The 11,846-nt window shown below is 34.8% G+C and overlaps 2 protein-coding genes across 3 annotated transcripts; one reads left to right on the forward strand and one right to left on the reverse strand.

Moving 5' to 3' along the window:
• Nucleotides 1-529: 529 nt before the first annotated feature.
• LOC127075235 (ubiquitin-conjugating enzyme E2 2) lies at nt 530-6,177 on the forward strand. 2 transcript variants are annotated; one of them, XM_051016723.1, is made up of 6 exons: nt 530-753; nt 1,426-1,596; nt 1,891-1,916; nt 3,048-3,137; nt 5,546-5,634; nt 5,881-6,177. In XM_051016723.1, exons 2-6 carry the CDS (start codon nt 1,472-1,474, stop codon nt 6,007-6,009), a joined length of 459 nt encoding a protein of 152 aa, XP_050872680.1. In that variant the 5' UTR covers nt 530-753; nt 1,426-1,471; the 3' UTR covers nt 6,010-6,177. The 2 variants fall into 2 exon arrangements, with proteins under 2 accessions (XP_050872680.1, XP_050872679.1); XM_051016722.1 differs by having other exon boundaries at nt 533-753; nt 1,463-1,596.
• Nucleotides 6,178-7,984: 1,807 nt separating this feature from the next.
• LOC127135467 (uncharacterized) lies at nt 7,985-10,881 on the reverse strand. The gene is made up of 3 exons (XM_051062164.1): nt 9,424-10,881; nt 9,252-9,342; nt 7,985-9,164 (listed from the first exon to the last, which is right to left on the reverse strand). The coding sequence occupies exons 1-3, from the start codon at nt 9,849-9,851 to the stop codon at nt 8,049-8,051; spliced, it is 1,635 nt and encodes a 544-aa protein (XP_050918121.1). The 5' UTR covers nt 9,852-10,881; the 3' UTR covers nt 7,985-8,048.
• Between the last annotated feature and the right edge of the window lie 965 nt (nt 10,882-11,846).

An 11,846-nucleotide genomic window follows, 5' to 3' on the forward strand; every position in this document is an offset into this window, starting at 1 on the left:
TATCTCACCATCCTCATCTCTCAAATTCAAACACTCTCTAATTTTTAAATGATTGAACAAATATAAATAATTATCTCATCTTTCCGATCCTTTCTCACAAATAAGAATATAAAGTAGAAGTTTCTTTCTTTATTTTACAAGAAATAAAATGTATTTTTTAATGTGTATTTTTTAAAGTACTTATTAGTAATAATTTGTAGAGAAATAAAATAAATTAAGATATAATCAATAAAATTTTACTAATTGAAAAAAAGAATGTGAAACAATCAAATATTTTATTTTTCAATTTTGTGAGAAAAATAAATCGTGCTCTAAAATTTGATTAAAAGATAAGTAAATTATTATTAATGAATTATTTTAGGTATAATTTGAACTCGATCTCTCTTAACAAATTTATCAACAAGTTGAATCTAATAACTTAATTAAATATAATATTTAATACGAAGGTAATAATGAGTTGAATACTAAAGTTTATTTAATTATTAACTAATAATTAAAATCTTGAAAGGAGATTGAAAATGAGTAAAAAAAAATTGGAACAAAAAGAATCTCTCTCATTCTTATTTATCTCTCGTGAGCTTATCGCCATGGAAGAAGCACTTTTTTTTATAAGAAAAAGTTAAATTCCGCGTTTTCACAATCATTCACTTTCTTATATAAGTTCTTCACACCACAATTATTCATTTTCTAAGCTTCAATCTTTTCTCTATATTCTGAGTCTTCATCGTCTCTCACAACCTTCTCCACTCGCAAGTCAGAATCTCTTTTTCTCTCTCATTTTCTTTTTCAAAACCTGATTTTATTTTGTTTCAATTGATTTTCATGAAATCAATTTATACTATGTATTTCATTGGAGCTTGATTTCATAAACCCTAATATTTTGTTGGTATTTTTGTTAATACTTGTTAGTCGTTGTTTTGGCATAAGTTGGGGTCGATCTAGGGTTATTTGCTAAAATTGGAGCTTGTGATTGTTGTGATATGGCTTTGTTGATAATTGGAATCTTTTGATTTTGATTTTTCTTTTAGTTTTTTTTAGTTTTTTTACGAAGATTAAAGATATGAAATAGCTTAACCCTACTTTGTTGTTTTAGTTTGTGAACTTTGAAATGAATCGTTATTTTAACTCACTGATGCCTACATAGATAACTATTTGTGACTTGTGAGTTTAATACAACTCTTGGAATTGGGTTTATTTTCTTGTGTTTGGATATGATTTTTTTGTGGAGTTTGCTCATGAATTATTGCTGGTTTGATGCTTGTTAAGCTTTGAGAAAATATACTTTGCTATATGATTCGTGTGTTTGGATTCTTTGAACCTTTGATGTATTTTTGTTGTTGTTTGCTATGTTTCCAAATTGTTTTTATTCAATCTTGTTCACTCACTCACTTGTTTTTTCTAAGCATATGGGTATGTTATTGACAGATTTTAACTCTTTGGCTTGTGCTTGATTGAGATATAGGTGGTGAAGATGTCGACTCCTGCTAGGAAGAGACTGATGAGAGATTTTAAGAGGTTGCAACAAGATCCTCCTGCTGGCATCAGTGGGGCACCCCAAGACAACAATATCATGCTTTGGAATGCTGTGATCTTTGGGTGTGTGAAAGTTTACAATTCATAATATTTTTCTTTACTACGACCGATACCGCCTCAATCGGATTTGTGTCGCGGTTTCGGCAAAATAATTTGTTTTGTTGTGACGTAGCCGCATTGGATTTGTGCCGCGGTTTTAGCAAAATAATTTGTTTTGTTGTGGCGTAGTCTAGATCACGGTCGAAGACATGTTTTTAAAACCCTGCATGCGTGTACCCATTTATTTTGTGGTTTTAGTTTCTGGATACTTAATTATGTAATAGCAATCTAATCATGTTTTTCTTTGTGCTTTTCCAGGCCAGATGACACCCCTTGGGATGGAGGTATAGTTGTATCCTCTGCCTTCTTAAACTGAAATGTTTTCTGATATTATAATTGTGATTTGTGACTTTCTAGTGCAAGGGGTTAATGATAGAGACTTGGCACTGTAGTGTCCTCAAGTCCCACATCGAGTAGTATGAGATGCTCGATGGACTATTTAAGTGGCTTGGTTCTTCCCCCTTGATAGCTTGCTTTTAAGGGGGGATTTCTCAAGGGCTTAGATACTTTACAATTAACTACTTGGAAATAGCTTTTGTTATTGACCATTTTTAAGAACAAACTCTGGTACGTGCTGCATGAGCAAACTTTTGACAATTATTTGTGACTTTCTAGTATATTGTTAACTACTTGGAAACATCATTTATCGATTCGTTATGGATGAAAATATTTTTATAAAGAGCCTAGATGAACCTATTCGTTCATCCATCACGAATTATTTCCGAGTTTCTAGTATGTTAACTACGTGGAAACATCATTTATCGTTATGGATGAACAGGTTTTCATACAAAAATCATTGGCAGCAATAATTATTTTATAATTTCTAGTATGTGTTAACTACTTGGAAATGGCATCCGTCTATTAAACATTGTTATGAACAGCAGTGATATGTCATGAATGAACAGATTCTTAGTAATTGATTGCGATGACATTTATCTGTACGTATGTTGTTGGTAGCAGGGCTGTCAGGAAAATGGTGATTTGCTTAAATTACGCCACAGAATAATGCTATAGCTGCTATTTGTCAATATTTTGTCCTAAATAGCAATGCGGACAACGAGTTGTTCAAATTCCACTAGATATAGCACAGCTACTATAGCTGCTATTTAACAACACTATAACTGCTATTTAACAACATTGGAAGCGTCTATTGGAACGTAGAAGTGTGTACTTTGGTGGTGTTCTATTATTTGATTCATAAAGACATGAGTTAAACTTGTAGGTGTGTGTGTCTCACACGCCGGTTGGTGTTTAATGTATTTTAGATGTTCAGTTTTTGGGTCATTTCTCAACTTATAGACAAAAAAGGGAAAAAAAAGATAAATACATAAGTCTGGCCCGTGTCAGGGTGTTTTAAGTAGTACACAGTCTTCAAAGTTTTAGATTTTAATACAAGGGGTGTTTGTGTCTTTCAGGCACGTTCAAGTTGACGCTTCAGTTCACAGAGGATTATCCTAATAAACCACCTACTGTGCGCTTTGTTTCTCGGATGTTTCATCCAAACAGTAAGTACAAAACTACCTTGCAATTCCTTTCTGTAGTTAGAATCAAAATTATTTCAATTATTTGTAGATTGAATGCCTGAGCATTATTCTTGCGTTAAAACTAACAAGTTCAAATAGAAACGAGAAGTATTTCAATCTAGAAGTGTAACTTTGCTTTTAGAAGTCATTTTTGAAACAGCTTTTGAAGAACTTCTTTCGTTGTTTTTTTCTTCTTTTTCTTATTGCAAACTTTCTTGAAGTATAGTTTATTGGGAAAATAAAATATTTGTTCTTAAGTCAGATCTGGAACTTTGATTCTAAAGAATGGAGACATTTTGTACTTTTCCCAGTGTTATCAAGTAGCGGCACTATAGCATATCAGAATTTGATTATCCGCTGCCAAAACTATGATGCCATCTTAGTTTCCCTATTAGGGCAATAGCAGCCGCTGTTCCAGTTTCTGATAGCTGATGTAGCGGCAATAGCGGAAAACAGAGGATTTTAGGATTTTTTTTTTTAAATGATAAAGCTGTAGAAACTGCATGTGTGCCAAACATGACCTATTTTTATAGTATAAAACAGAAAAGTCAGTGAGTATTACTCATAAATTCACCATAATATGTAGACTTTGCTATTGACAACACCACTTTCCTCCTGAATAGTTTGTTTTTTGGACATGTCATCATGGAATGCTATTTAAATTTAAGGAAAATTTTGAATATTCAAGAGATTTAATTTAAATGCATACTATTTTTAGTGTGGTTGTCAAACACTTGAGTTAACTCTTAATTTGTGCAAGTTTACAAATTATTAGTAATTAATAGTATATATTTACACCCTTGCCAGGACTTGAACCCTGGACTCCAAGTCCTTTTAACCCTTAAGTCAACTGTTTCAAGCCAGTTGAGCTACCCATCCCACCCCCAGGGTAACCCGTTTACATAGTGGTTTCTGTGTAAACTCTGGTAGACTCACAAGTTTGAGGATGACTGAATGGTTCTACAATATTGAGCTGAAATTAGTTCCAGCAAGGAGAACGCGATCTCATCATCCTTCAGTGTTTAATGATTTTGAGTCTTGTGATTTGTTAATTTGTCCATTGATTTTGAACTTATGCTCTTTTTGTGTGTTAAGCTGTGAATCTTGTGATTTGAGAATTTGTCCAGCGATTTTAAAAATAGTAAAAGGCCTAAGGCTCCCTTACAGTGGATACTAGAGCTGTTGCTCATATTCTTTCTTTTCCCAACCTCTTTTGGTTCCAACAGAAAAGATGCATACCGATACCATCCTTGTCATTCTCCCTGGTATAACTTCATTGCATATTCCAACTAACTGGCCATATCATCACCTCTTAGTTCTCTCCCTTCTCTTCCTTTTTGTTATGATAAAAAACTCCAGATGGTAGGCCGACCTTGCTTGAGGCCCACTAAGGGACCTCCTTCTGATTCAGCATGAATCCTCAAATCAAGTATTTTATTAACCCCATAGCTCCCAGCATAAATTAGAAATCAATGAGCCCACCGTTGCAAGAATGCAATGAACTGAATTCTGATGAACTGAAGCTTGCTCTGCTGAGCGGAACAAAGCTCTAATGAGGAGAACCTAACCCCACCATCGTTCAGTTATTAATAATTCCGATTCTTGTTATTTTTGTCAAGTTGTCCATTGGTTTTAAACTTGTGATTTTTTCTTTATTAAATTAGATTATCGAAAGGTTTGTGAATTTGTCTATCTATTTTGAATTGTGATAACATCTGTGTGTTCCGGTTTGGTCTAGACCAGTCCAGAATGCTTTGTTGGCTATTATTGTTTGTTTTATTCCAAGTTATAATGTTGAGTATTTACAATGCTCACAGTAGATTGTGCTGGATGGGTCAATGTTTTAACTAATTTTGTATTAAGTACAATATTACATGTATACAAATTGAGTTTATGAAGATTCTACAAGATATAGTATAGACTTTTGAATTTGACAACCTGGTTTGATATGACCCTTCTCCTTTTGTGGATTGATATCATTAAAGTAGAAAGTTTTTCTATGTTATTGTATAAATATGAATATTATTAAAGGGATTAGGATATCTTGACACTTGTGTTAGAATTGACAAACTTGTGCCATTTAACAACTTGACACTGAATCTTATTTAAAAACAATCTGACTGCTGAATTATACATAGTTAAGTCTTACCAAAATTGTGAAAATTAGCAAGATTACAAGAATGTGATAAAGTGGTGAATATTTTAATTTGCTTTAATTGAAAAGGCATAAATGGAAAGAGTAACCTGGTGCTTTAATTTGCTTTGATAGCATATTATATCTAAATTTGAATTGATGCAGTGCAAATCAATTGTGTTTTGATATAAAATTTGATTTATTAGCACAATAATGACATTAAATGTAGTCTAACCCTTTTGGTTGGAAATTTTAGTCTATGCAGATGGAAGTATATGCTTGGATATTTTACAAAATCAGTGGAGTCCAATTTATGATGTGGCTGCTATACTTACCTCAATCCAGGTAATTGTGATTCACTTAATATTTCAGAGTTGTTTCAAAACAATATTTTCTGTAAATGATTTGATTCTACACCGTCCATCAATTTGTATAGTTTCATTTGTTTCATATATTCATGCTTCCAACACTTTTTTCTTCCTTAGAACTTCTGGTAATGCAGGCACACAAATATGTTTTGTTATAGCAACTTTGGATATATTCTTGTTGTTATATGGAAATTAAGTGACCATTTTATATATTTTTTTGTAGTCATTGTTGTGTGATCCAAACCCAAACTCTCCAGCAAATTCTGAAGCTGCTAGAATGTTCAGCGAAAACAAGCGGGAATACAACCGTAGAATACGTGAGATTGTTGAGCAGAGTTGGACTGCTGATTAACCATATCATATTTGGCATTGACTAGACAATGGCTGTGATGAAAATGGATATGATTGAATAACTACCAACTTCTATAAACTACTATGTTTTATTTTACTTGCCCTTGCTTGACTATTATGTGTTTGCTCAAACTTCATATCAATTAAACATTCTTCCCTGTTGTGCACATTCTTGCTTGACTATTATGTGTTTGCTCAAACTTCATATCATTTTTTTAAATAAAACATTCTATTTTAAATTAAGTATTACAAGTTCATTTTTATCTCTTCTATTGTCTTTCCATTTATATTTTATCATAACAAAACTGATTTTTATCTCTCCAATTTCGTCTTTCTGTTTATATTGTGTGTGTAAAGCATAATTGCATCGCAATTAATTTTTAATCTTTGGTATTAAAATCTTTTGAGTATTGTGTTAGTAAAAAAACATACTACTATTATTTTTAGGAGTTCAACTCTTGTTTGGATTTATCGGATGAGTTTCTATTGTCGGCATCCTCTCGTTCTTATTTATTGGATGAGTGTGTTGTCTTTCTTTTTGTTACCATTTTCATTTTTTTGAGTATTTCCTTTTTTAAAGTTGTTTTTTTTTCTTTTCTTTTTTTATTAAGTTTCTTAAAATATTTTAGTTCACGTGAAATATTTGGTTGTTTTAAATTGTTATCAACAAATTAAACAAATTATAAGTTCAAGAGTTTTGTTAGTCAATTTTTTATTTATTTATAATTTACACCAAGAGTTTTGAAATAGTTTGTCTTATGGATAAACTATTCTTTTAAAGTTTACTTTTGAATTCTTGAATATCTCAAACTTAATGTGTTCATTCTGATCTTTTTTTTTTTATTTTAGTGCTCTCTTTTATTGACCAATTTGAGTACTGTACTACTTTAGCAGTAATACAATTTGAGAATTACTTTTCTCACTTTACCTATTGCTTCCTCTTTCTAGTAAAAAATCAAAATCGATTGAATCAGACTCTAATACTAAGTCAAAAAATAATCGTTTTTAAGCATGTCAAAAAATAATGGAGATGCATCACCATATAAATTACGAAAATGCATTTTCGATTCAATTTTTAATTAAATACGTGTCAGTCTCTCCTCATTCACTTTTCAAAATATATGAAGATACATCTCCGTATTTTATCCGGGGGGAATACAAATATGAATTTCTGGATTAATTTATGTCAAAATGAGTGTATTTCAGTTAGGAATATATGAGACGCGCATAATCTGGACTAAAATTTGAAAATTTAAAACATGTTTTGGTATAAAAAATACGTGTTCGAAAATGCACTTTTGAAATCTAAAAAATATTTTTTTGAATTTATGTAAGGTGCTTTTTACTTAGGATTAGGATGAGATAAGCCATTTTCGACAATTTAATTCACACACTTTGATACATGAAAGTACTCTCTAGTGTTAGGACACTTGACATTAGGTATTTAGCTTTTAATTGTTTTGCATTTTCTTCTTCTTTTGAATTTTTTTTTTAAATATCCAAAAATTTCAAAAAAATTTCAAAAATATCCAATTTTTCAAAATAATTACACAAATGGCCAAAATTGGCCATTTTTTACCCTTAGGCGCCACCCTAGTTGGCGCCTACCCTTAATGGGGAGGGCAAGTCGCCACTAGGGGTGGCGCCTATGCCCAAATCCATTTTTTTTTTTTTTTTTTTTTTAAATGTTTTTTTTAATGTTTTTTTTTTTTTTTAATTTTTTTTTATTTATAAATTTATGTTTTTTATTAAGTATATTAATTTATGTTCACACATATATTTTGTCTAAATTTTTTTATTTATATATATATATATATATTAATTTATATATATATATTAATTTATATATATATATATATTAATATAATTTATAAGTAATTAATATTATTTGTAAATTTTTGGAAAAAAAATTAATTTATATATGTATAAAGATATGATAGACAGTATTTTTAAAGATAAAGATAAAGATATAAAGATAATAAACAGAAAATATTTTTATTTAAATAATAAACAAGGCAAATATTACAAAGATATGATTAATCACATATGATGCGGTCCCTTGTACGATCCGCACGGGGGAGGTCTAGTTACTCGCCTAGACGGTTCACGTGGTGGTGGTGCTTCCCTATTACCACCCCTTGCCCTAACGCGCCCCCTTGCCGCTTGCCGTTGTGGTTCGGTCGAAGTCCCTTCAGTGCTGTAGGAAAGACGGGTCCCCTCTGCGCCCTCGAAGCTTTGTCTCGGTGGGACAAACTGACTACTGCTGGGTGCGCCCTCGAATTGTGGTCTTTGGTAGTTTAGGGTTGAATCGGGTTGGCCAAAGTGCAATGTTTGTTGTGGTGTGTAGTAGTCCTGTTGGTAGTCCTCTTGTATACCCGTGTCGGGGCTAGGTGGAGGACTGGAAGAGCTTGGGAAATTGCCGTGTTGGAATTGTTGGGATTGGTGGAAGTAGGGGGATTGATATTGTGGTAGGTGTTGGGACTGTTGATGGTGGTGGGAATGTTGAGTTTGTTGTTGGTAGTCTTCATGGTATTGGGATTGAGTTTGTGGTATGTATTGTTGATTTGGTTGGGGGGTGGACATGTGTTGTGGTTGTTGTTGTTGGTAATATGGTGGTGGTGGTTGTTGTTGGTAATAAGGTGGTGGTGGTTGTTGTTGGTAAAATGGTTGTGGTGGTTGTTGTTGGTAATAAGGTGGTGGTTGTTGTTGTTGGGAATACTGTGGTGGTTGTTGTTGTTGGAAATATGGCTGTTGCATCCGGGGATCGTCCAAATAGAACGGGTCAGACACAATCATTTCTGGATTGGTATTTGCTCTATACCATTCCACATATTCCCTTGTCGGCTTCATTTCGTTGGGCGCCACCGGAAATTGTAGAACATAGTGGGCACGGTCTTTCCACATTTTTCGAAACTCCTTAGCAAATTCCTTCCAATTTTGGGCATACCACTGGTGGCTGACTTTTTTTAGATGCCAAGGTTCCATGGACATTGGGGGGCCTGGGATGTCTTGATGCATTCCGAATTGAAGCTTGACACGGTCACTTTGGTGCATCTCCACAGTGGTGAACCGCATTATGGCCGTTTTTGCTGTCCAAACAGCTGCATCTTCGGGGTTTGGTTGATGTTCCAATCCCAAATATGGCCTCCAAATAAACTGCAAAGAAAAAAGTAAATATGTTATTTATCGATAATGCATGACATTAATAAATCAGTTAGAAGTTGAGTGATTTAGTGGTAATACATCCTGTGCTCGGAGACGATCCAACAGTTGACGATAAAATATAATTTTATTTTTGGGGGTAAGACTGTAATCCAGTCCGGTTGTAATGAACCTAAACAAAAAAAGATAAATAATATTAGTTACAAATATTTATAGAATAAATATACAAAATGAAATAAGATCATAAATTTACCTAGTTGCGTAGGGGAAGGAGTAGTCATTAGGATTTTCTGGGGCTAGCCTCGGCAATCTCCACCACCCCCATGTTTGAAGCAAAAAAGAACATCCAGAAAATGTACAGTGCTCATTTTGTGCATTTTTACACAAAGAGCTATATAGGAATGCTAATACTGCAGAACCCCAACTATATGTGCTTATTCTATCAATGTCCCCGAGCAAACTCAAGTACATAAAATTTATGCTATTTCCCGTCCCTTCGGGAAATAGCAAGTTCCCAAACAATAGCATAATGTAAACCCGGGTTTTTATGACTTTTTCTTGTTCGGAGGATTCCTCAGTCAAAGTTATGGAGTCGTGGTACAATTGTAGGCTAGATAATTTAATACCCTGACCCCTTGCTTTGGCAGACCCCTCACCCTCGACCAGATCTACCCCCAACATTTCAACACATATTTGGTTAGGCTATTGAACATTTCCGGTGACAGGCTTACCATCTATTCTAAGACCTAAAAGCATGTACACGTCCTCTAATGTGACGGTACATTCACCAGTTGGTAGGTGAAAGGTGTGTGTCTCAGGTCTCCAACGTTCACACAGAGCCAAAATGAATTTGGCATCAATGGTGGCATTTACGACATGCATTACATGACCGAAACCCGCACGCTTTATGTAAGGTACGCACCATGGGTCTGGATAAGGCATTGGGTGTGAACGTTGACGAAATTTCTTGGGATCCTTTAAAAACAAACAATATAAAAAATTATTATATTGGACTTTTAAAAAACTAACTACAAACATACGAAAGAGGCAATGTTCAAGAAAAACTTACGAATGAGGCAATGTTTGCCCTAGTTCCTCTGTGTTCTTGGCCCATGGTAAGAAGCGACATGACTGCAATGTAGGAAGAAGCTTGGTGGATGAGAAGTTTCGCCTGAGTTCTCTGAATAAAAGTGTTAGTGGTAGATGAAAACTTGCAAGAATGACCCTCTATTTATACTCTTTTTCAAGTAAACTGAATATGCAAAAATGTGACAAGTGTAAGGCATGCGTGGTAGTGTTGGCATGCATTGGTGGAATCTGATGATGCAGAAACGTGACAAGTGTGAGGCATGCGTGGGAATCTTGCAGAATAGGTGCAGACTACGTGGCAGTGTTGGCATGCATAGGTGCAGACTAGGTGGGAGTTGTCTTGTCTTGGGGAAGACTTGGTGGAATCTGATGATGCAGAAACGTGACAAGTGTGAGGCATGCGTGGGAATCTTGCAGAATAGGTGCAGACTACGTGGCAGTGTTGGCATGCTTAGGTGCAGACTAGGTGGGAGTTGTCTTGTCTTGGGGAAGACTTGGTGGAATCTGATGATGCAGAAACGTGACAAGTGTGAGGCATGCGTGGGAATCTTGCAGAATAGGTGCAGACTACGTGGCAGTGTTGGCATGCTTAGGTGCAGACTAGGTGGGAGTTGTCTTGTCTTGGGGAAGACTTGGTGGAATCTGATGACGCAGAAACGTGACAAGTGTGAGGCATGCGTGGGAATCTTGCAGAATAGGTGTCACACTGTACAGGTCAGATGAGAAGTTAAGTGTCACAGAGATAGTAGAATCCAATTTTAGCTTTGATATCCCCCAATAATTTATTTAACGGTTGAAATTTGACTTTCAAATATTTATTATTGTGGTGTACGCGTGCACTTTCAATTGAATACTTTAAATAATTATATTGTAATTAAATTATTTTATGTTTTATTACAACTTTAAATTGAATACTTCATTTAGTTACGCCATACTAATTGGCGTATATGTGTTATAAAAGTAGAAAAAGTCCAAAACACCTGCATGGGATAGGTTGGAATGCATTAGTACAGACTAGGTGGGAGTGTTGCATTCAAGGGTGTGACACGTGTAAGGCATGCGTGGGAATCTCTGAGACTTGGTGGTGAAGACTTGATGGGGAACAGGCATGCATGGGAATCTCTGAGACTATGTTCAGGCTAGGTGGATAGGTTGGAATGCATTAGTACAGACTAGGTGGGAGTGTTGCATTCAAGGGTGTGACACGTGTAAGGCATGCGTGGGAATCTCTGAGACTTGGTGGTGAAGACTTGATGGGGAACAGGCATGCATGGGAATCTCTGAGACTATGTTCAGGCTAGGTGGATAGGTTGGAATGCATTAGTACAGACTAGGTGGGAGTGTTGCATTCAAGGGTGTGACACGTGTAAGGCATGCGTGGGAATCTCTGAGACTTGGTGGTGAAGACTTGATGGGGAACAGGCATGCATGGGAATCTCTGAGACTATGTTCAGGCTAGGTGGATAGGTTGGAATGCATTAGTACAGACTAGGTGGGAGTGTTGCATTCAAGGGTGTGACACGTGTAAGGCATGCAAGGGAATCTCTGAGGTATTCACAATATCTTCACAGCAATCTTCACACACAT

This window comes from Lathyrus oleraceus, chromosome 4 (genome assembly GCF_024323335.1).
Source record: "Lathyrus oleraceus cultivar Zhongwan6 chromosome 4, CAAS_Psat_ZW6_1.0, whole genome shotgun sequence".
In the NCBI taxonomy this organism is placed as follows: Eukaryota; Viridiplantae; Streptophyta; class Magnoliopsida; order Fabales; family Fabaceae; genus Lathyrus; species Lathyrus oleraceus.

Excerpts from the sequence above, each read along its gene's own strand:
- LOC127075235 (XM_051016723.1), top strand. The coding sequence starts at position 1,472 with ATGTCGACTCCTGCTAGGAAGAGACTGATGAGAGATTTTAAGAGGTTG. Across the intron at positions 1,917-3,047 it reads TGACACCCCTTGGGATGGAG|GCACGTTCAAGTTGACGCTT; the intron begins GTATAGTTGTAT and ends TGTGTCTTTCAG. Across the intron at positions 5,635-5,880 it reads CTATACTTACCTCAATCCAG|TCATTGTTGTGTGATCCAAA; the intron begins GTAATTGTGATT and ends ATTTTTTTGTAG.
- LOC127135467 (XM_051062164.1), bottom strand. The coding sequence starts at position 9,851 with ATGTTGGGGGTAGATCTGGTCGAGGGTGAGGGGTCTGCCAAAGCAAGG. Across the intron at positions 9,343-9,423 it reads TCCTTCCCCTACGCAACTAG|GTTCATTACAACCGGACTGG; the intron begins GTAAATTTATGA and ends TTTTTTGTTTAG. Across the intron at positions 9,165-9,251 it reads ATCGTCTCCGAGCACAGGAT|TTTATTTGGAGGCCATATTT; the intron begins GTATTACCACTA and ends TTTTCTTTGCAG.